This window comes from Cupressus sempervirens, chromosome 1, assembly GCF_028749045.1.
Source record: "Cupressus sempervirens isolate cs-2001-9-10 chromosome 1, ASM2874904v1, whole genome shotgun sequence".
Classification (NCBI taxonomy): domain Eukaryota; kingdom Viridiplantae; phylum Streptophyta; class Pinopsida; order Cupressales; family Cupressaceae; genus Cupressus; species Cupressus sempervirens.
The window spans coordinates 858,247,259-858,272,056 of NC_143118.1; the positions used below are offsets into that span (position 1 = coordinate 858,247,259).

Consider the following 24,798-nt stretch of genomic DNA (forward strand, 5'->3'; position numbering starts at 1 on the left):
AAAGTTAGTATTTGCAGATATGAGAATTTCAGGAAACAGTCATGTTGCAGCATTTGGTACAGACACATTTTGACGAATCAAGACCTCTAAGAATATTCATTGGAAATATATGTGAATTAACTTTCTTTCCATTTTTATTTGAGTCATTTTTATGCAGATTTGTGAAAGTTATCAGCGTTTTAGTGGAAACTGGTTTTTTAAAGATATCCATTCGAGATGAAGGCAGTGATTTGTGCTTGAAAAATTATTTATGAATGGGAAAAATAAATGGCTTACAGATTTGGAAACTTAACTCATAAACAGATACTTTGGCATTGGTTTGGTGTCATTTGAATTTATTTTGTGAAATATATTTGATGCCCTAGACAGGGTTACTTCTTTTACTTCTGGTTTATGACAAAGATAATGGATCTAAGTACAGAGACTATAACTTGTAGCATATTTAATGTTTTTGGCTCATCTTGGGGTATGTTTTAGTATTCCTAATTTTGAACAATTCCTACAAAGGGTTTGGCAAGAAAAATTTAGGAATGAAAGTTATAAATAATGTAATCAGACACAGAAATCTAATTGTGTGAATGAAGATGTTGTCTTTATTGGTGTATAATGTCAGGGTTCTTTGTTGTAATCTTTGAGATGTTATTGGTTCCTTGAGGGTGTATCAGCCTATTGTGAATCCCTTGAGTTGAACTAGGATTCCTTGAAGGTAAATACAGAGGGCTCTACATCAAAGAAGAAGCAATCAAATTTGTTGGGTTGCGCTTGGAAGGAGTGATGCACGAATGGTGGCATCACAACACCATCACATTAGGGCATGATCAAAGAAATACTTATGTGGAATTCACGAAGAGATTGATAGAATGATTTGATGGTAAAGCTATAGAACTCAATTTCAAAGATTTGGCATAGCTGAGACAAACTAGATCGGTCGATCAGTTTCATTGCAGAATTTCAAAAACTCTCTGTTCTGGTTACAGACATTTCCGAAAGGAGACGGGTAGTGCTCTTCATGGATGAGCTATCAGAACCTCTGAAAGGTTGGGTAAAGGGGTTCAATCTTGCCATCCTGTCGGAAGCAATCAATAAAGCATGGAGTATGGCATCGTCATTGGCATCATCCTCTCGAAGTTACTCACATCCTAAACTGCCAACGTTTTTGAGGGACAAACCTCCGCCAAAGAAGCCGTCGTTGGATGAAGCTACCATACAGGAACTCCGAAGGAAGAAATTATGTTTCAACTGCAAGGAACCCTAGGAGCTGGGTCACCGATGCCTCGGAAAGGGAAAGATCCATTACATTGAGGTCGTGTCCGATGATGAGGACGAATAGGAAGAAATGCCAACCGAAGATAACCAACCCCACTATGACACCAACATCAGTCTGAATCGTACAGAGAGAATTGGTGCTTTGGTATAGTGCGGAGGAGCAATTGAATTGGCTGGCAGTGTGAGGTGCACAATTTTTCGTGTACGGGGTACTCTTTAAGGACAAAGGGTTACGGTGATGTGGGATAGCGACACTACTCTAAATTTCATAAACTCATCCTTGGTAAGACAGAGAAGTCTCCCTACGGAGGCGCACGCAAGCTTTCAGGTCAAGGTAGCCGGAGGGACTTTCCTGCCCTGTAGGCACCTTGTTCCTCAACTGAGCATCACAATGGCGAATCACACGGTGACTGAGGACTTCATAGTGGACCTAGCTAACATGGAAGTTATTCTTGGCATACAGTGGATGGAGACCCTTGATGAATACACCCAGAGTTTCAAACGGATGGATTTCACTTTTGTGGTTGACAGGAAGAAGGTTGTCCTTCGAGGAATGACAAATGAAGGTCCGAAGGAAGTTTCTACGCATCAGATGGAGGCAATCTTTTGGCATGATGACATTGTGTGGGTTGCGCATTGTTTTATCTCGGTGAAACCTATAAAAGGGCAAAGAATACCTCCATAGGATGGTGAGATCCAAGATATTTTAAGTAGACATGAAAAGGTTTTCATGGATATTCCTCTTGGCATACCACCTCACCGAGAGTTTGAACACACTATCGAGTTGGAATTAGGGGCAAAGCCAGTCATAACCACACCGTATTGCGATCCCAAGAAATTCAAAGATGAGATTGAAAGGACGATTCAGGAATTGCTAGAGAAAGGATGGATTTGTCGCAATTCTAGCCATTTTGTGTCATCTGTGGTCTTGGTCAAAAACGACAAGATGATGCGCATGTGTGTGGACTACCATGCGTTGAACAGAAAAACAATAAAGAATAGATATCCAATTCCAAGGATAGATGAGTTGCTGGATTAACTGCATGGAGCCGTCTATTTTTCAAAAATAGATCTCCATTCTAGATAACATTAGATCCGCATGAGGGAAGAAGATGTGGAGAAAACAGCTTTCCATTGTCACTTCGGACATTATGAGTTTCTGGTCATGCCGTTTCGATTAACCAATGCACTCGCTACATTTCAGTCGTGCATGAATTGCATCTTCAACAAACAATTGCGTAAGTATATATTGGTATTCTTTGATGATCTTATTTATAGCAGGGCATGGGAGGAGCACCTGAAGCATTTGAATGAAGTTCTAAGTATCATGGAGGAACATTCCTTGTTCGCCAAGCAGTCCAAATATGAATTTGGTATGACTGAAATAATGTACGTGGGGCATGTTGTCAGTAAATACGGAGTTCAAGTGCATCATGAAACGATTTAGGCTATCCTTGATTGGCCTCCTCCAAAATCACTCATGGATTTGCGAGAATTCTTTGGACTGTGGAGTTGCTACAGGAGGTTCGTTAAAGGATTCTCCTAGCTTATTGTACCTTTAATAGATCTGACGAAGAAGGGGTCATTCTAGTGGAATGAAAAGGCACAACTCACCTTTGATAAGTTTAAAGAGGCCATGAGCACTTGTCTCGTGCTGGCACTACCTGACTTCACCCGATCGTTCATTTTGGAGTGCAACACCTCTGGGGAAGGCATTGGAGCGGTACTGATGCAAGATAGACATTCCATTGCTTATGAGAGCAGGAAGCTTACGCTAGTAGAATGCCTATATTCCATCTACGACAAAGAAATGTTGGCCATGCACTAACCAAGTTCCAGCAATATTTGGTAGGCGCCAAGTTTGTCGTCCGTACGGATCACAACAACCTCAGATATTTTCTGGAGCAACGGACTTGAACGAACGGCAACAGAAATTGGTAAGCAAAGTTTAAGCTTTTGATTTTGATATTGAATATGTGAAAGGGCAAAACAATGTGGTTGCAGATGCCATGTCCCGGAAACCCACCATCTGCTCACTAGACCAGATTTCGCTGACTGGAAGGCACATTTGTTAGTGGAATATTCCAAAAATACATTTTCCTGTGAAATAATGGATGGCCACACCCATGATGATCGGTGCAGAGTGGTGGATGACATCATCTACTATAAAGACCAGATATACTTGGTACCAGAATCCAAATTGAAGCAAAAGATCTTGAAGGAATTACACGACTCACCTCTGGCTGGACACCCAAGTTTCGTCAAAACTTACAGAAGTCTTCAGGAGAGGTTTTCATGGAAAAGACTTAAAGGGAACATGTTGTAGTATGTAAGAGAATGTACGGTTTGCCAACAGAACAAGTTCAAACACACTCTTCCTGCTGGCCTGCTACAACCTTTGCCAATTCCAAACATAACTGGTAAAGTATATCAATGGATTTCATAATAGGTCTTCCGAAGGTGAACGGAAAGGATTGTATCTTTGTGGTGGTTGACAGATTAACAAAGTATGCACATTTCTTTGCCATCCCCTTCAACCTACAAGCTGCACAAGTTGTCGATTTGTTTTCTAGAGAAGTCTTTCGTCTACATGGATTACCTCGAAACATTGTCAGTGATCAGGATGGACGAATTGTAAGTATATTTTGGACAAAATTGTTTCGGATGGTAGGGACATAATTATTGCCAACGGACGGTCAAATTGAGATTGTGAATAAATGGCTCGAAGGCTACCTTCGGAACTATGTCTCAGCACAACGAGCATGGGTAAAATGGATCCATTTGGGGGAATATTGCTATAATACCACATATTACATGTCTATTGGGATGACACCATTCAAAACTCTGTACGGGTACGAACCCCTCTCCTTCATCGACACAGTTCTGGGTGACAGTTGTGCACCAAAGGTGAGGGACGGGCTTCAAGAGGGACAAGACATACTAAGGGGCTCGAAGAAAATCTACTGCGTGCACAAAATCAACAGAAGATGTACACCGATAGGCACCAAATAGAGAGGAGTTTCGAAGTGGGGGATCTGGTCTATCTCTGGCTCTAGCTGTACCAACAATCTTCATTAAAGGGAACAGGAAAGAAAAAATTGAAGCCACGATTTTATGGCCCCTATCGCATGGTTCGTCGCATTGGTGAGGTAGCATATGAATTGGAACCCCCAGAGGGAAGCCGCATTCATAATGTCTTCCATGTTTCCTGTCTGAAGAAAGTCATAGGGCAAAACGTCACAGTTGCTACCGACCTTCCACCACTCAACGAAGAAGGAAAACTCATTTTGGAACCTGCTGAGATCCTTGAAGTAGTGAAAAGACCTTACAGAACCGCACTGTGAAGGAATACTTCGTATGCTGGTGACACCTACCGATGGATGATGCAACGTGGGAAGGCGAGCACATTCTCCAGCATCTGGCACTGCATTTGCTTCAGGACAAGCAAACTTTGGGACTAGAGGACTGTAATGTCCCCATTATAAAATAAATTAAACTTTGTAACGGGCCGATTGATTTAATTTATCTCGGACCCATTTTTATTTTTGTGTTCGAAGTTTGTGTCGTTGTCGGCTATCTTTGTACACCCTCGGAATGGTTTCCCGACGGGTATTTAAGCATGGCTTGTAGGAAGTCTCAGGTAGGCTTTTGGAATCATATTTCTCTGTATTGCGAACTCCTGTTTAGGGTTCTTTGTTGTTTGCCATTCCGGAAGTGTGAGATCTTCCCTATTTGGCTCGTGCGGTTTCGGTGGTATTCTACCCTCACCCTATTCCGTCAGTGTGTGTGTTCTTCGCTCGGACTGGGCAAATCATAGCATTTTTTTCCGGCAATCATTATTCGCATTTGAATCTCTATTGTGGTGTGGATTTCATGAACATTTTCTCTATATGAACAAGACTGTGTTTCGGATACAAATGTGTATTCTTGTCAAACTTATCTACATTTCCATTGCCGTACCTCACCACCATACAACATCATCTTCCTGCCACTGTATAGGCACTTGCCATTGCCGTACGTATAGACACCTTCACCTCATCGTACGACCTTCCATTTGTTACCCTTCATCTCCTCCTGAGACCACCGTACGACCCTCCAATTTGACCGTATGGACCTCTGCACTTTCATTTGGAAGTGGTATCTCTGATCACTGTATGGCTGAAGGAATACATTGCCATACATCCTACATTATCCCACCGTACAGATCACCCTTCATTCCACTGTACGGGACATTTCACATTCCCCACTATACGCCTCACCCTTAGCCCCACCGTACGGGCCATATTGTCCACTATACGACCACTTCTATTGGCATTCCATACGAAAATACTTTCTTGAACGTATGGCCAACAAAAATCAACTGTACGGCCCCTGCTTTCGTATGACTATTTTGCAACTTTCTTAGGTTGAAGTCGTCTGGCAACATTACAATTGGATTGGCTGGTTGCAAGGTAAGCATGCTTTGGAAGTAAGAGAGAAATGCCTTGTTGATTTCTAGATTGGGCAGTATAAGGATCAAGTGTTGTGTGATATTGTGGATATGAACAGCTGTCATGTGTTACTCGGTAAACTCGTGTTACTCGGTAGACCTTGGAAATATGATTGCAGGGCTATGCATGATTGTGTCAAGAATGTGTTTACTCTTGAGAAAGGTGGTAGGAAGTTTTCACTGATTCCTTTGCAGAATGAAGAGCTTGGTAGGAGGAACTTGAGTATTGGTAGCCGAATTGAGTTGGCAAATTTTGAGAAGGTTGGAGATCAGCATGGAAAGCAGAGCTATGAAACACCTGTGGTGGATATGAAGAAGAAGAAGAAAAACAAGGGAAAGAGTGTGCAAGCTGAAGACTCAGAGGAGATGTATGTGAAGAAACAGTTTGGGATTTATGTGTTGAATTCCAGAAGATGTTTTTCCAGCTTCTAGAACATCTTTTAGAACCTGGGGTGTTTGATGCAGGAGCATCCTAGGTTGGCATGTTATCCTACTCATTTATTTTCATTCTGGTAGTTGGTGCCAAGTTTCAGTCATTGCCAAGTTGCTACAATTGCCGAGTGCTAGTAATTTTGCAGTTTAAGCCGAGTTTAGGTTATCCCACGTCATGTTAACACTCAGGTTTGTGTGTTATCCCATCTCGCCACTATAGTGTGTGTCGAGTTCCATAGTGTGTGTCGAGTTGTTCTTCATGTGCCGAGTGACTCTTCATACGCCAAGTTTTCCTGTTGATGCCGAGTGTTAGCATTTTGGACGTGATTTTTGTGTTTTTGGTGCAAGCCGACTTGCGGGATTTATTCCAATCATGCCATTTATGATGAGATCTTGCCTTGGGATGTGTCCTGACCGTTGCTAGGTTGGCCTTCCTATTTTGTAATGTTCTAAAATGTTCTGTAAGCTGTTTTGGCAAGTATAAATAGGGATCATGTGGAGTCTTTTGGTCATTCAGTTTTGGAATGAAGTATAGATGTGAATTTTGAAGAGCTAGGGTTGCAGCTTAGAAACTATAGGATCTCTTGGTGGACCTAAGGGTACAAGTGTGGATTCTTCTTGGTGTTCTTTTCTAGTTGTGTATCTGGACTAGCTGGAATTGGGTTTGTAAGTTGGATCTTGTTGGATCCTGCACAACTGATTATTTTGTGATTGTTGTTTATATTTAGCCCTAACCTGAAAGGCCTTACAGCTAGACATATTGCATGTAATCATTTATATCTATGAATAAAGAGTTGTGATTTGGTATCTGATCTGGCATTATTGCTTGTTGTTGTTGTTGTGTTTCTGCTGTGTGGTTATTTGTTGGGGGCTAGGACATCTCCTTTGAGATTTCTTCGACCCTGCACTGTATCACTTTATTATGTTTTAGTGTTGTGTGTGGAAAGCTTCTTAAGTGAAGTTCATTTGGGAAACTTTGTGCCATTTGGTGATTATAAATATGAGCCCATTTGATGAGTAAAGTATTTGATTAAATATTATTTTCTTTGTTGTCTTTGTGACATTTCTAAGTTTGAAGTTTGTGCCCTTGTTGAGGTATAAAGGTTTGAGCTATGTAATGTCACCTAGTAAATGTGACCATCAGGGTCAATAGATTAGCCTATGATAGGAGCTTCTGTAGGCTAATGAAGTGGTTAGGGAGCTCATTTGGCAATATTTTTAGGATTTACTAACTTTAGTAAGTCAATGGGAGTCAAGTGATACAGAATTTTCAGGTGTTCAGCTTGGTAGGTTTGGTTGAGCTCTTTCCTACGAGCTATCATACATAGTATTCTGTGTTCGACTCTTATGTGATTTCAATGCCGAAGTTAATTTACTTTATTATAAATTGATAATTAAATAAAATATTTATCAATTAAGTCACTTTATTATAAAGTTGTTTTAAAAATGTGTTTTCCATTTATCCCACATTGGTTATGCAAATGAAGTCGACTTCTTGGGGGGGATCTATATTCTCTTGGCTGGAATGAGTTGGGGCATGCTTGGATAATATTATTCTTACGCTACTAGATTTTTGGGAAATCTAATTGTTGAGGTTGGAGGACGAAACCCCTCTTTGCTAGCATTCTCTTCGCTGTTGAAAGACACAGTCAGGAGAATTATTGAGTGTTTTCATTCAAGCAACACAATGGCATTTATTGGTGATTTTACACATGATTTAAGAGCTTTGAAGTTCAGGTTATGCTGTCATGAATAGTGTTTTCTATAGTGCCTGTGAATAGTGATTTTGCTATAGTGCGCGTGAACAATGTTTTGCTACAGCGTGCATGAATAGTGAAATTGCTACAATGTTGTGAATAATGCTACTACAGTGCGTAAACAGTGTTGCATTGAGTTTTTTTGCCCACTCTTGCTGGTTAAGAGTTGGGACACTGTCATTCCATCTGCAGACCACTACTTCCAAGTTCCTTCCATCATACTATTCATTTTAGGCATTGTAATTGTTAAATGCTAGCCTGAATATTTGCTGCAACCTATATGGAAGATTCTAGACTTTGTATATTTATTGTTGTATATTGCTAAGTATTTGTCAAAATGCCATGTTGAAAATAAAGCTCTAATTGATAATACTTAGTAGTTTGCAAGTCTCCTCAAAAAAACAAAAATAGGGGTGGCTATTACAATGGTATTAGAGCTTTAAGTCCTGCCATCCTGTGGAAACCTTACAGGGAATTTGGAACAGCCAGATAGAGGGCAAAGTGTTTGACGAAATGTTAAAACACTAAAGTCATAAATAAAACAGGTTAAGAAGGTATGTTTGAGCATGTGATAGAGGCCATTTATTTCTGATATACCAGAGCAAGACAAGAAGGATTCAGACTCACATAGCGAGCAGTCTAGTGCATCTGTATAGGTGGACATAGAATCTACTCACACAGACGCAGAGGAGAAATTCTTTGAACAAGACGACAGTATGGGTGATTGAGTGACAGGAATACAGGACTAGGCGGAGGTAGGAATGTCGAACCAGATCAGGAGCAGGTAATGTTCAAACGGTTACTAGGTACATTAGAGTAGGAGCAACGTATGCAACAGGAGCAGAATAGGCAAATGGATATGATGCTGCAGCTTATGGCTAGACAAATGGGCATAAATATTAATACGGGTAATGCAAACAATGGTAATGGGGGCAATGATAATAATGGAGGCCGAGACAACAACAATGGTCTTAAGAATAACATTAATGGTAATAATAACGGACATGGCAACAATGGGAATGAGGTTGATAATTTTAGACATGTTGCACACCCAACTCAGACAACAAGCTTGAGACCTCTTCTACCCACCTTTTCACCCAAAGATTCAATTCAATCAGTAAACGAATTGCAAATTACTGAGTTACAAGATCAGTTTAGGAGGGACTCAGAGGCTAGTGGACCGGAGTTTTAGGCGGATATTTCCCTTAGAGATTATATGGACTTGAGGATGAGACACATGCCTAGAGCAGGAGAGAGAAATCAAAACTTTGAGTTGAGAAAGAAAGTTGGGAAACTTTCTTTACCTTATTATGATGTCTCAGGGAAGATGATTGCACGAGATTGGGTGTAGAAGCTAGATACATGCTTCTAGCTTAATCTGATGCCTGAGGAGGAGGCTATCAAGTATGCGGCTATTCATTTGGATGGCCTAGCGCATGAGTGGTGGCACCATGGCATGGTAACCTTGGGGCATAATTAGATCACATCTTACAAGGAGTTCACTGAGAGACTCATAGAGAGATTTGATACCAAAGATCCTAAGTTATAGTTTAAAGAGTTGGCATAGCTCAAGCAGTGGGGATCGGTTGAGACATACATCATTGAATTTCAGAGCTTAGCTGTGTTGGTTACCGATATCTCAGAGAGGAGATTAGTAGTGTTATTTATGGATGGACTCTCTGATCCCTTGAGGGGTTGGATCAAGGGGCATGACCGGGCTACATTACAAGAGGCCACTAAGAAGGCTCGTGACTTAGCACCTTCTTCTTTTAAGAGTAGATTCTAGCTTAGGCATTCACATATGAAGAAGGATAAGGATAAGGACAAAAAACTTTTTTACCAAGATGCGTAGCCAAAAGGGGATAATAGGAAGTTGGATAATGACACCCAAAATGAGTTGAGGAGGAAGAAGTTGTGTTTTTATTGTAGAAAGCCTTGGGAATTATCTAATAAGTGCCCTCTCAAGGCTAAGGCAAATCAAATGGAGTATTTTTTAGCAAAGGAGTCACAGTCAGAGGGGGAAGATCAACACTCTAATCCAGATGAGAGTAGCACTCCAGAGAAGAATATCATTCCTAAGGATGATAGGTTGTTGGCATAACTGACAGGGGTTCAAAATGCGATCACATTTAAGGTCAGGGGTACTATCTAGGGGTAGAAAGTGATATCTCATTGACACTGGGGCTACACATAAATCATTGATGCACCATTGGTAGCCACGAGAGGTTTACAGTCCGAGGAGCATGTTGGGTTTAGAGTCATGGTAGCTAATGGTGACAAATTATTATGCACTTGGAAGATACCTAATCTTCAGATCAGGTTTGGAGATGGCTATGAGTTAGAGGATGAGTTCCATGTAGTAGACATGGGAGACTATGATGTCATCCTCGGCATGACATGGATGGCCTCACTAGTTGAGTTCACATGCAACCTAGCGAAATTGGAGATGAGATTCCAGCATAAGGGAAGAACTATTGTACTTAGGGGACTTTCGGGTGGGAGTTGTAGAGTAGTCTCCCTAAGGAGAACGCAGAAACTTTTTTGGCATAATGACATAGAGTGGGCAACAGAGTGTTTCATCATGCCAGTCCCACAAGAGCCACAGGTAAAGAGTCATCCACCGGATATCCAAGAGATACTTGACAGGCATGCCAAAGTATTTAGTGATATTCGGTTCCTCCTGACAGGGGAATAGAGCATGTTATTGAGCTTGAGGAGGGAGCCAAACTGGTCATGATTACCCCCTATCGTCATCCTAAGAAAGACAAGGATGAGATATACAAGTTTATTAAGGAGCTATTGGAGATGGGGCACATTAGGTCTAGTAAAAGCCCTTTTGCTTCAATAGTAGTTCTAGTGAAGAAGGATGAGAAAATGCGCATGTGCATTGATTATAGGGCACTAAATAAGAAAACAATTAAAAACAAGTATCCTAGTCCTAGGATTGATGAGCTGATTGATGAGCTGATTGATGAGCTGCATGGGGCATTCTTCTTCACCAAAATTGATTTACGATCCGGATACCATCAGATTCAGATGAGAGAAGAGGACATCGAGAAGACAGCCTTTCGATATCACTATGGCCACTTTGAGTTTATGGTTATGCCATTTAAGCTAACCAATGTACCTGCTACATTTTAGAGTTGTATGAACAAGGTATTCAGGAGGCAGTTGAGGAGATTCGTCTTGATCTTCTTTGATGACATCTTGGTCTTCAGTAAGACCTGGGAGGAGCACTTACAACATCTAGAGGAGGTGTTATCTATTCTGGAGAGAGAGTCGTTGTATGCCAAGGAATCTAAATGCAAGTTTGGTAGGACCAAACTCCTTTACCTTGGGCATATCATTAGGCATATCATTAGTGTAGATGGCGTTTGGGTTGATCCCAAAAAGATTAGAGCTATTGTGGATTGGCCTACTACAAACGTCATACAGTTCAAGGGGTTCTTTGGTTTATGTGGTTTTTATAGGAGGTTTGTTAGGGGATTCTCACAGATTGCTGCACCTTTGACGAATCTCACCAAGAAGGGGGCCTTTACATGGACAGAGGCAGCACAAAGATGTTTTGACCACTTGAAACAGGTAATGTCATCTTGTCTGGTTCTAGCTCTACCCGATTTTACGAAACCATTTGAGCTTCAGTGTGATGCTTTAGGAGATGGGATAGGGGCAGTATTGATGCAAGAGAGACACCCCATTGCAATCAAGAGTAGGAAGCTTTGAGGAGTTGAGAGAAGCTATTCTATCTATGACAGGGAAATGTTGGCCATAATGCATGCGTTGGCCAAATTCTGATCTTATTTGGTAGGTGGGCATCTTGTGATCAAGACCGATCACAATAGTATTAAATACTTCATGGGCCAGTGTGATCTTAATGACCCAACGGAAATGGTTTACCAAATTGCAAGCTTATGGCTTTGACATAGAATTTGTCAAGGTAAGAAACATGTGTTGGCAAATGCTTTATCTCAGAGACCTCACTTATGTGCTTTGGCAAAGGTTTTAGGAGATTGGAGAGCTTGGCTTGTGGTGGAGTATGCAGGAGATGATTAGGCTTTTGAGATAGTTCTAGGCACCATTCAAGATGACAAGTATGCGGTGTTGTATGGGTTGATCAAATTTCAGGACAGGGTTTATTTGATCCCTACATCACAGTTTAGAGAGGAGATTTTGAGGGCATTTCATGATGTACCTACAACTGGGCATCCAAGGGGCTTCAAGACCTATAGGCAGATCCGAGAGCGGTTCTTACGGAGAGGGCTCAAGGATGATGTTCAGAGGTATGTCAAGGAGTGTGTTGTTTGTCAGCAGAATAAGGGAGAGCACATGTTTCCTGCAGGTTTACTACAACCCTTGGCCATTCCGGATGGGAAACGGGAAAGCATTTCTATGGACTTCATCACTGGTTTACCATGAGTGCAGGGGAGAGATTACATCTATGTGGTGGTAGACCGCTTGACGAAATTCACTCACTTGTTTGCTATTCCATCCACTTACACAGCAACACAGGTGGCAGATCTTTTCTTCAGAGAGATATTTAGGTTATATGGGCTGCCTAGATTCATAGTCAGTGACTAGGATAGTAAATTTATGAGCATTTTTTGGCAAGAATTGTTTAGGTCGTGTGGTACAGATCTTACACCCAACACTAGTTACCATCAACAGACAGATGGGCAGACAGAGATTGTGAATGAATGGATGGAGGGATATTTGAGAAACTATGTGAGTGCTCAACAGAGAGCTTGGGTCAGATGGTTGAATATGAGAGAGTATTGTTATAATACCATGTATCAGATGTCCATCAAGATGACTCCTTTCATGGCACTATATGGTTATGAAGCACCTAGCTTCATCGATTTAGTTTTGGGGGACAGCAGAGTGCCCAAAGGTAAAGACTTATTGCAGGATAGTCAGTATATCCTGAGAGTGCTCAAGGAAAACATACAATAGGCTCAAAATCAACAGAAGTTGTATGCTGATCAGCACATGGTAGAGCGTAGATTTGAGGTAGGGGATATGGTTTACTTGAGGCTACAGCCATATAGACAGTCAACGCTCAAGAAGAGTGTAATGTCCCTTGTATAATTCGTCAGAATATTGAACAAAATGCTACCATCGCTTTGGTCTAGAGTTTTTTATTCAACTCAAAACTGTTTTGAAATGAATATTGCTATGTCAATACTTACTACAATAACAAGTTGTAAATAGAAACTAGAATAAATCTTTTCTTGTTAGACCCTTGTAGATATTGTGGTGTTCGAGTGCTGACTTATCCATGAAAAAAGAAATGATACGATTACTATAATGCTCTAAAGTACATAACTTTCTCTTTATAATTATGATATATTGGTGTGTTGCTTCTTCCTTAAATATCTTATTAAGTCTCATCTTCGATGATTCTTCCGTTTGGAATGTATATCACATAATCTTTGATTTGATGTCATTAATACCTATTGTTTTTCCATCTCTATATTAAGTACATTACTTCTCAGCCCCTTTATATTTCTTTGACTTCCGTACATGTGAACTGTTGAATGTAACTTTTTATGAACTTGAAGGTTGATATGCTCATCATTGTCACATAGTTATGTTTAGCTTCACTTCTTTGACGATCTAATTAAGATGCCATATTTTGTCTTTACTATTATAATTGTAGTAGTCTCAGCTATTTATACTCCAAAACTGATATTGGCTCCAAAGGGAATGAAGTATCCTGGCCAACTATGATAGCATTTGTTCCAACGTGAATAATAACCAAAATCTTGTTGAACAGAATCACTTATGTCTAAATGTTATTAGTATTGTCCAAAACTGGTCCCCTCGATGGTCTTAGGTTGCTGCTGGCTGGACTATTCTTTTAAACATTGCATATCAACTCTCATTGCTCTTGTCCTCTCTCTATCACAGGTTGTGCATATTGTCTTCTCTAGATATCTTCAATCTCTTATATATAATGATTGTTCCCCATTTGATGTTGAGTCTTCTATCCACGAATTTGGATGATCTACTGCTAAGACGATCCTTTTTAACATTGATTATACTGTATCTTGACTGCTACGTTAATTCTTCCGCTGACTGAATTCTACGATATGTTTTCTCCATCATTGGGATGATTCTCTACTAAGAAATCTCCTTATGTCCTGCTACACCCGTCTGAAGTCTTCTTCCTATGTCAGTCCGAAAGTCTCCTTTCTTCCCTTCAAACAATATGGATGCCGAGTTAGGCGTGTACTGCTACTTCGGATTTTAATTGATTTGTCTGTCGCAGCTATTCCTTATCCTGACGTTGATCGAATGGAGGTTCTCCAATGTTTTTTCCCAATAAAAATTTCTGATCACTCTAGCATTTTTATTGTTTCTCATTTTTTCCCACTCCTTACTCCGCCTGTGATAATGATGTTCTCTGCTTCTTCAGATTTAACAAGGTGAGATTTCCGCAGATTTGCATGCCTCATATGTTGGCCCAAGTATTCGCATAGATCACTTTTATGTGACTTAAAATATATTTTAGAGCCCTTATTCCAGATCGGATTCCTTTATGATCCTTCACCCTCTGACTGGTCAGAATATATAGGTGTCAAGGGAAAGGTCGCAACCTTTCTCTAAGTCTCTGAATGTGTTATGTCATATTGTATTTATTCTCTCATATATGAAATAATATTAATCCTTTCATAATAGCATGTTAATACTTATTATATACAATAGGTTATTACTTCTTATTTATAATTTGATATATATATATATATATGTGTGTATGTATGTATATATATTGTATTTAAATTTTGTATTTTAATTAATGTTATTATTTAAAATTTATATATCAATGATATGCAATATATTATTATTAATGTATATTCTATTGGCCATTGATATTTATTTATTATTGATTCTAATATAATATATCTTTGTTGCATTATAACATATTCTTCGATTATCATTATATTGATAATATAATTGATAAGTATTATTATAATTTATTTACTCATTATTATTATTGTTTATTATTTAATTCTATTGAAGGAAAATAGGGGACATGACAAAGAGCAGAGTTGAGAAGTTGAAGCCTAGGTTTTATGGCTCCTACAGAGTGATTCGCAGGGTGGGCGAGGTTCTTATGAGATTGAGCTTCCAGAGGGCAGTTGAGTACATAATGTGTTTCATGTGTCGAGACTTAAGAAAGCCGTTGGTCAATGAATAGTGCCTTCTGCAGATTTGTTGTTGTTGGATGAGGAGGGGAAGCTTGTGTTGGTCCCAGAATAATCCCTGAAGCTATTCTGGATACTCGAGAGAGGACTCTTAGGAGCAGGGTAGTTAAGAAATACTTGGTTAAGTTGAGAAACCTGCTAGAGGAGGATGCTACTTGGGAAAAAGAGCAGGTATTGCAACATCTAGAATTGAGATTGCTTGAGGGCGAACAATTTCAAGGTTGGCTGACTGTAATGTACCCTACTTAATGTAACCATCAGGGTCAATAGATTATCCTATGATAGGAGCTTCCGTAGGCTAATGAAGTGGTTAGGGAGCTCATTTGGCAATATTTTCAGGAGTTACTAACTGCAGTAAGTCAATGGGAGTCAAGTGATATAGAAATTTTAGGTGTTGGGCTTGGTAGATTTGGTTGAGCTCTTTCTGATGAGCTATCATACATGGTATTCTAAGTTCGACTCTTATGTGATTTTAATGTCAAAGTTAATTTACTTTATAATAAAGTGATAATTAAATAAAAGACTTATCAATTAAGTCACTTTATTATAAAGTTGTTTTAAAAAGGTATTTCCCATTTATCCCACATTGCTTGTGCACATGAAGTCAACTTCTTGGGGGGATTTATTTTCTCTTGGCTGGAATGAGTTGGGGCATGCTATTGGATTTTTTGGAAATTTAATTGTTGAGCTTGAAGGACGAAACCCCTCTTTGCTAGCATTATCTTCGTTGTTGAGAGACACAGTCAGAAGGATTATCGAATGTTCTCATTCAGGAAACACAGTGGGATTTATTGCTGATTTTACATATGATTTAAGAGCTCTAAAGTTCAGGTTATGCAGCCATGAATAGTGTTTTCTACAGTGCCCGTGAATAGTGATTTTGCTACAATGCGCCTAAATAGTGTTTTGCTACAGTGTGTGTGACTAGTGCTTATGCTACACTGGACGTGAACAGTGTTTTGCTACAGTGTGCGTGAACATTGAAATTGCTACAGTGCTGTGAATAGTGCTGCTACAGTGTGTGAACAGTGTTGCATTGAGTTTTCTTGCCCACTGGGATGCTGTCATTTTATTTGCAGATCACTACTTCCAGGTGCCTTCCATTATACTGTCATTTTAGGCATTGTAATTGTTAAATACCAGTCTGAATATTTGTTGCAGCTTATAAAGCAACTGTATGTCAACATTTCTATTGCAAAATCAAATTTTTATCAGCAAATATGGAGGATTCTAGACTTTGCATATTTATTGTTGTATGTTGCTAAATATTGGTCAAAATGCCATGTTGAAAATAACACTCTAATTGATAATACTTGTAGTTTGCAAGTCTCCTCAAACAAAAAAAAAAGGGTGGCCATTACAAGCTGGTTGGTGTTTTGCCACTGCTGAGGTATAGTGGCATTAGTCTGATTGCAATCTATATTTGGTTTTCTTCTCTATGCATCTACTATATATGAGAAGAGGTTATTTTTCCTGAAAGAGATATTAATAAAATTTGGAAGGGATTGGTGTCAATCTTCTCTTCTGCATTTATATCTGCACTATATGCCTTGATATCTTTGTTATTTTGGAGTGAAGAATCTGTACTATGCAGCGTTTATATTATCTACTATTGGATGCCAAGATTCATCCATTTCTGGATGCCATTACTCTTGGGGTTTGGACGTCAATCTGTTGAGTTCGTTGCCTTTGCTGGGCAATTTTCTTCCAGACTATAAGTGTCATTTCCAGGTGTTCATATCTCTGCTGAAAGGGCAAGATATCATGGTGTTTGTGCATTACATTTCTTGCTGTTGAATGCCTATGTTATCTGCAACCTAGCATCACTTAATTTATGCATTTGAGCACCCAACTGCATCTTTAATTGGGCATTTGTTAAGACTTGTTGTAGCATTTGATATTCTTCATCCTTGGTTTTGGATCTGCCGGTTTGTGGATTGATTGATTGGCTGCTCATAGACGCCCAGAATTTCATGTTGGTTGCATGCTTTTCCCTACTATAGATGACTGAAAAGGGGTGTGGACAATTGCTGAAACTAACACTTCTCCATTAGGTGTTGATGACTGTAGCATTTTGGGTGTTTGGACTAGACTGTCATATATACAAATACCTATCCCAATGTGGCCAATATTGCAAGATGAGTATTTGCTGGAGTTACAGATTCATACTTAGTTTCTCATGTAAATTGATCATTGGTATATTTAACAAAAGTTCCATTCCATTTTTGTTACTAGCATTGGTTTGACAGATAGTTCAGTCTACATACGTATTTGAAAGTTCCAAGAGTAAAAGACAAGCAAACAAGAAATATAGATTGAGATCTAACAGCTTAGGCAGTCCAAGTTCATATCAAATGTTTGCCAGTTGTTTGACAAAATGCCACATTGTTGATTATTAAAGAAAATTGATGTTTGTTTAAGCTATAACCAGATAGGGTTATTACAGGATACAAGTATATAGGCAACCTGCTAGGTGAAGGATACCTTCAGAGCGTAAGCACCTTGGGCATAGTTATGTTGTATATATTTTTGTTTCATCACATAGAAAATTCCTATTTTATTAAACTTAGTAAGTGGACGATTATCAGGAGGTACCTAAACCCAGTAGTATGCCTGAAAACCGAGAGGGGGTATAGGACATGTAAATACTCTCAGTAGTCTACACCTGGCCATAAGCCTGAAACCCGAGGAAGGGTGTAGTGCTTACTTATAACTTGCTAAGAAAAGCCCTGCCGAAAATCAATGCAGGCATAAAACAATATCCAATGGGTGTCTTGGGCTCGTGGGGAGGAAAAGTTGAGTATTGCAACTAGGACAAAGTGAGTTGTGATATCAATTGGGCAAAGTAGCAATGATCCAACTGATCCTCTTTGATCCATCCAACACATCTCTCAACATGGCTGGGATGCTGTCCAAATCCATTGGTGATCTCATGGAGCTTACATGCTTCCAACTTTTGATGTGGAGAAACATCACCAGAAAAATCACCAATTCAATCGCATGCCTGCAAAATTTCAACTTGCTCAATCTAGCGGATAATAATTTCATTGGTAAAATGTTGTCATAGATACTAAGTCTGAGAAAGCTAAGGATGCTCATCCCATCCTTTTGATGACATCACTTGATCCCAGTAGTGCCCTTTATAAATGAAGCCATGCATGAGCTTCTGCAGTCCAATCTACTATGTGTGCAGTGCCAAATACAAAATCTTTGTTGCCAATTTTTTTTTAATTGCAAATACTCATAGCACAAGTTTTGATGTTTGTTCAAATGGAACTACAAATTGGGTCTTGTTAGTCATTTATAGAGTGTAATTTTTCTGTTAAATAAATTGTTAAAAATCATTTGGAATATGTTTCCATCTCTCATCATTGACAAAGCAAACTCAACAGATTTAACATCCATATATGCAGCTTTCACTAAACAATCTAAACTTATATAGTGGAACCAAATGGATGCAAATGAGTGAAATCTTCTAAATAGGCATGCAAGAATCGATCTGCCCTGATACCATGTTAAGGTTTGATTAGATTTATGCTTTGTACTGGAGATGATATGATATATCTCTGTTGTAACTTGTAATAGCACTTTTTAATTGTTGTGTGTTTCAAGTTATTCTTTCAATATATATATACATAGTTTGTAGACTTGGACTCGGAGAGTACTCGGCAAACCCAAAATTTTCATTTCGGGAAAAACTCGGCATATTCTTAACAAAAACTCGAGGAAAACTTGGCAACTTAGAAAGTACTAAAATTTAAAATCTCTTAAAGAAACATATATATTTGTGTAGAATACAATTATAAAATGTATTAAATTAGTAATTGACATTTCAATAGAGAAAATGTATAGTTTTATAGCACTAAAATGATGTGAAAAATGCATTTAATCCAATGTTTTCCCTGCATCAACATGTTTACCTACGTTTTTTAACATCTATAAATATGCGAGAGTTAAACCTGAGAGTACTCGCCCAGCAAAAAAACTTGAGAGTACTCGGCAACTTTGAGAGTACTTGGAGAGTTTGCAAACTATATATATATATAAAGAGGCATGTCTCCCGTGGAGATATGTCTCTTGTTAATATCTTAACTCACATTAGTTATTTCTTTAACATGTCACAAATAATGCTTGCTCAATGTATTATCATGATTATGATAATAATTTCATATATATTGAAATCGTTTACAAATCTTGTGCTCATTCAAGCAACAACATGAGAATTACAAACTTATTAACGCTCCTTTCAAGCAACCACACTAGAAACAACATTTGGAAGACCAAGAGCCACAACTTAGAATCCACCTTTTACAATAAGACAAATACAACAAATAGAAGACCAAGAGTCACAACTTATAACTCCATAGAGATGTCCCTCTTGGGATTTGAACTAGGGTCTCCACAATGAGAACTCATCGCTTCAACCAAGCTAAACCCCTTGGACAATAATTTCGTATAGGTATAGTATACATTAAAGAAATATTATTTGTGACTTATGTTTAAGAAATAACTAATGTGAGTTAAGATATTAACAGGAGACATGTCTCTATGAGAGACATGCATCTTTATATCATATATATTTCATTGAAAGAGTAACTTGAAACACACAGACGTTAAATAACTGGTATTACAAGTTACATAAAAGATATATCATATCATCTTAGGACAGGAGTTGAATGAACATGTCAAGCATGATATCTATAGACATTATCACTACCTGACATAATCTTCCAAGTGGATTACGTTCGAAGATGGCCTTTTATGCTGATCATTTTCTTGAGATTCAGAACGGTATTATTGTCCGTCTTGCTTACCTTTATCGGTGCTGGAGTCACGCCCTATGTTTCTCTTTGGGCTCCTTTAGAGCTGGTTCCCACGGTCTTCGGGTTCAAACCGATCACCATATGGATAGAAATGACTGGATCTGTCAGCTATGTACTTTGGCAGAGGTTGAGACGAAGACTCACTTTATATTTTGTTGTCCTATCTATTGTCAGATCAGAGGGAGATTTTACTGCCTATTTAGAGATTGCTTTTCTCTTTCAGTGTTCTTCAGCTATATTGACCAGCGATGCCTTGCACTTTACCTCCGAGAGGTCACCCATCTCCATAAGCATACCCTTTAGTCACTCATAACTCAGTGCCATATCTCAGATCAGCTCATCACTGACTTTTCCTCCCCCTTGTCTCTACCATGAGGTGCTAAAAGGCCATCCAACATCACTCACTCCAGATCGGTGAGACATTGCACCAGTTTGTCCAAACAACAACACTCCTCCAACAGTTGTCGGCGACGATCTAAGACTCTGGATTGTCCACAGTTATACCCTCCTGTGACGGATTTCTTTGTACCAAGGAAGGATCCCTAGTCCTTACCTTGGCTTTTCTAGTTTTGTGTCATGTTTTGTTTCTTCTTGGACACTGTTCGGTGCTCCTTCTTTGATCGGCTTTTTTGTTTGTATGCTTAGTCCCATAAACCCTTGTGGTTTCCTATTGGACATTAATATGATTATCTTATCTTATTCTTATCTTGTCTCAAGTACAAAGCATAAATCTAATATAACCTTAATACAAATAATTACAATGCCCAAACTGTAAATATATTTGTAGACAAAATACTTAAGAAATACTTAGAGAACTTTGGACTGAAGCAAAGATATTACATATTTCCTGTAGATGATCTCAGCTTTTTGAACATGAAGAACTACCAAACAAATTCAGGCCTCTTGAACAATGTTTCAGTCCTCTGAATAATTACACTGCCACACAAGAGTCACGGCATCCAATGAATATTGTGCCCCATGAATTGTGATACTCGTCTCAATGAATAGTGGCAGCAGTCAGAGAATAAAACACAGATTCGATAAATCGCAACAATTTGTAACAAGAAGCTATCCTTCCGACCCGTGATATAATTCTTAGAGTAAATGCTGAAAGAAACTCGCACTTAATTCCAGTTAGGGCTCTGCAAGGACCCGCCCTCAAGCACAATTCATTGGCAAGCACATAACCAACTCAAACTGCAAAAACCATGAAGAATTATCAATTCCTCCATTTATTGAATTCAAAAACCTTTGCAAAAAATGATCAGACTTTGACAATGAACAAAGCATGCAGAATTAGTGTGGAGCTCTTCCAGCCATGCCTTTTAATCCTTCTTTCCTTCCAAATTGGGTTCTGTGGCTCCAAACTTACAGCATCTACCATATTTGTGGAAGTCGCAATTCTGGTGGAGTCCACAACAAATGTTGCCAAGTCCGAAGTCTGAACTTTTAAATAATTAAAATCATTCCAAGATGTCTCACAGAAAAGCAAGGTGTGAATAACTGAATCATAATTCCTCCCCTACAAAAGATGGCAATATACACTTAATAAAGTGCCTTCACAAAACAATCATAACATGAGAAAACAACCTCCAAATGATTATTATGTGAGCTTAATTAATAATCTCTTTAAATTATCTTAACTTCCCTCTTAGCTTTGTGTCATGATATAACAACTTAATTAAATGCACCCCTGTTCATAACTTGGCCAACTATTTAATAAGCTTGATATCATTATTAATTAAAACTTAATTAAAAATTGTAAATTCCATCAATAGTTTATTTACTTCTTGGGGACCAAAATCCGAGACATTAAAAAAATAGATTAATGTTTAAGAACATCACACAAAATAAGTGCTTATATTTGTTATAGTAAGGACAGAAATTCCATATTTTAATGGCAACAATTATTCAAAGGTGGCAATCAACATGGAGCAGTAATTACAATTTACAAAGAATGATTATGTTTAAATAGGCAATTTCATTTATTAAAGACAGTGATCTTGATTTTGGAATGAGCAGTGGTCTTGAAATAGTTAGCAATGGTACACTTTACAATATGCAGTTTGTGATCTACTTTATTTATGAGACAGCCAATATCAAGACACATGTATTTAATTGTCCAAGTATGGATGAAGAAACATGAGCAATGAAGATTGTATATGTTAATAATCCAGCGATCAAAACATAGAAAACAAAAGTAAGATTTGTCTATTCAAAAGCAAACATAAAATATCTCCAATAGGAACAACTTTGTGAAAGGGTGCATTTGTTTCAACTTAAATTGGTTTTATGCAAAGAGGTGCGATCTGATTTTGAAATGGTGCGATTTATATCAAAGAGAAGTTCATTAAAATACTGGCCAAATTCATTAGGGTGTGATTATGAAAAGACATATTTTGTGAAAGAAAATATTTTAACAATTGGTGCGATTTAGCAAGGAAGAGATATAAATAAAGGGATGCGCTTGTTTAAAAAGTTGTGACTACTTGATGAAGGGAGATATCTCTAAGAAGATAATAAGATATAAGAAGAAGATTGATTAGATGTGATAAGTGTTCGTGTTGAGATGAAAAAACCATCAAGAAAATACACCAAGGACAGCCATAAATGGGAAGATTGTTGCATATTTAAGGACATAATAAGAGATTATAGCAGATCTGAAGAAGAGTTTAGAGCAGAATTTTGAGTGAAAGATTGTGATTATCTTGTGGCAGATCTGTGATCAGATTTATAGCAGATTTAAGAAGGAGCTATTACAGATTGGGAAGCAATTTTTTGTGGGAGACTGTCATTTCTAGCAAATTTGAGATGGAAAAGAGAACTATAGCATAAGTTGTGAAGAAAAAGAAGATTCATTGTCCATTGTAGAAGCAACATTGATAAGGTGGAAATTTGAATGAGGGATTGGTACCTCTGGTGAGTTAATGCTCACAAATTGAATGAGGATTGGTGTGTCTGTTAGATTGATGCCTGTGAACTTGGAAAATAAGTATTTATATAAAACATAAATTTGCCATGGCTTTCTCCCATTAGGTTTGAACCACGTGATCATTGTGTTATTGTGTTATTCTCGTGTGCATGATTGTGATTGAGTAATTAGATTGATAATGTTTAAAATGGTAAAAATGTGTTATGCTGATTCAACACCCCCCCTCTATTTACTTTTGAATTCTTTTTACATAGATGTTTATTATACTAACATCTCATTTTCCATTTTTTTACATGATGAAATTGAAACCTTATGTGTACTGAAAAATTAAAGCCAAACACCCTATTCTTAGTTTAGCTGGAGATAGCTGTTATTGTTGTAACTACTTACATGAAAAATATTTTTTCTATAGATGATGATGTGCGGCTTGGACGGAGAATACGGCGTAACAGAGTGCAAGACCAAGATTTAGAATCATTCCTCGTTAAGGCAAGATCTTGAAGTTTCATGGCTCTTATTAATCTTATCTCTGTATCAAAGCATAACTAAAACTATTGCTTTGGATTTCTACTGCATATTTTATTTTTCAAACCTTGTAAGGATCACAAGTTGTCATCAACCCTGATAGATATTAGTCCACTTAGCTGTGAATTTTGCATTAGTGGATTGTTCCTATATTTGTACAACTTGTAAGCCTACAGTATTGCAAGAAGCTAAAAAAAATTCATCACATGACTGGGATGCAGTATTACAAATTTGTGAAGCCATCTTATGATGAATTTATATTACCATCAAAGAAGTACGCAGATATTATTGTTCCTCGTGGAGGAGATAATCAGGTTGCCATTAATTTGTTAGTTCAACATATTCGGATGAAGCTTGGGGAACATGATTTGTGTAAAATATATCCCAATCTCAATCTCATTAACTCTACTTTTCAGGTAAAACATTTAGCTTTAGTATCCTTTTCATAATTCACAGTTGCTTCAAAACTAATAGCTTTCCAAAGTTCCTAGCTTTCAAACGGAAACTAACTAGTTAAAATTTATTCTGCGAGAGCTTTTGAATTGTACTTTATTGTATCCGTACAACCCAAGTAACTTGGACACCTGATTTGATGGAACTAATTAGTATACTTTTGAATCGCAGATAAAAGGAATGTCTACATTGCTACATAACAATAAATTTTCAAAAAATGGTTCTGTAGCATATGTGGACCAGCTGATCCATTTGGTATTTCTACTATTAATATACTCAATGATAAATCAATTCAAGAAATTTCTAGCTGTATTGGGGTTCTGCTAGAAGCTATGATGCATTTGATAGGTGATTGATGAACATATAAAATTCCTTGCAGGTTGTTGAACATGGTCTTTGTCATCTTTCATTTACAAAAAAGAAAGCAATCTCTCCTACTGGTAATAATATATTGACCTATATTTTTCTTTGGCTTGAATTAGGAAACTATTATGTTGATATACTATCGCAATAGTTCATATACATAGAGAAAATGAACCAGTCATTTCTATGGGGGGCAGGGACAAACAATCTGTATATTATGGTTATACAAAGAACCTAAGGAAAATAAAGAACATGTTTGTAATGCCCCCCTCTCAAGCATTATCGATCGAAAGAAAAACTATAGTTTGCATGATATATAAGTTTTTTACTGAACTTATGTACTTTTTAATTTTTCAAGATTTTCCAAAGTTGGTAAGATTGATTTAAATTTGGTTCTGTTGAGTTTTGCTAAATTGTGAATATTGAAACCTTAACATAAGGAATGACTTGAGTTTCTTTTTTTTTAAACTCTCCTATTCACATTTACACTGCTTATCATTATGACATATTCATTTTATAACTATCCAATTCAGTAACTATAATAATCCCAACT

The 24,798-nt window shown here is 38.0% G+C and overlaps 1 protein-coding gene across 1 annotated transcript in view; it reads left to right on the forward strand.

Moving 5' to 3' along the window:
- The window catches only part of LOC149580544 (uridine kinase-like protein 4), a 390,089-nt gene that overhangs the window by 228,549 nt on the left and 136,742 nt on the right, over positions 1-24,798 (forward strand). Inside the window, exons 8-11 of the mRNA XM_089791783.1 lie at positions 23,317-23,393; positions 23,651-23,845; positions 24,054-24,137; positions 24,262-24,322. Of these exons, the coding sequence (XP_089647909.1) occupies positions 23,317-23,393; positions 23,651-23,845; positions 24,054-24,137; positions 24,262-24,322 (417 nt within the window). The remainder of the gene's footprint in view (positions 1-23,316; positions 23,394-23,650; positions 23,846-24,053; positions 24,138-24,261; positions 24,323-24,798) is intronic.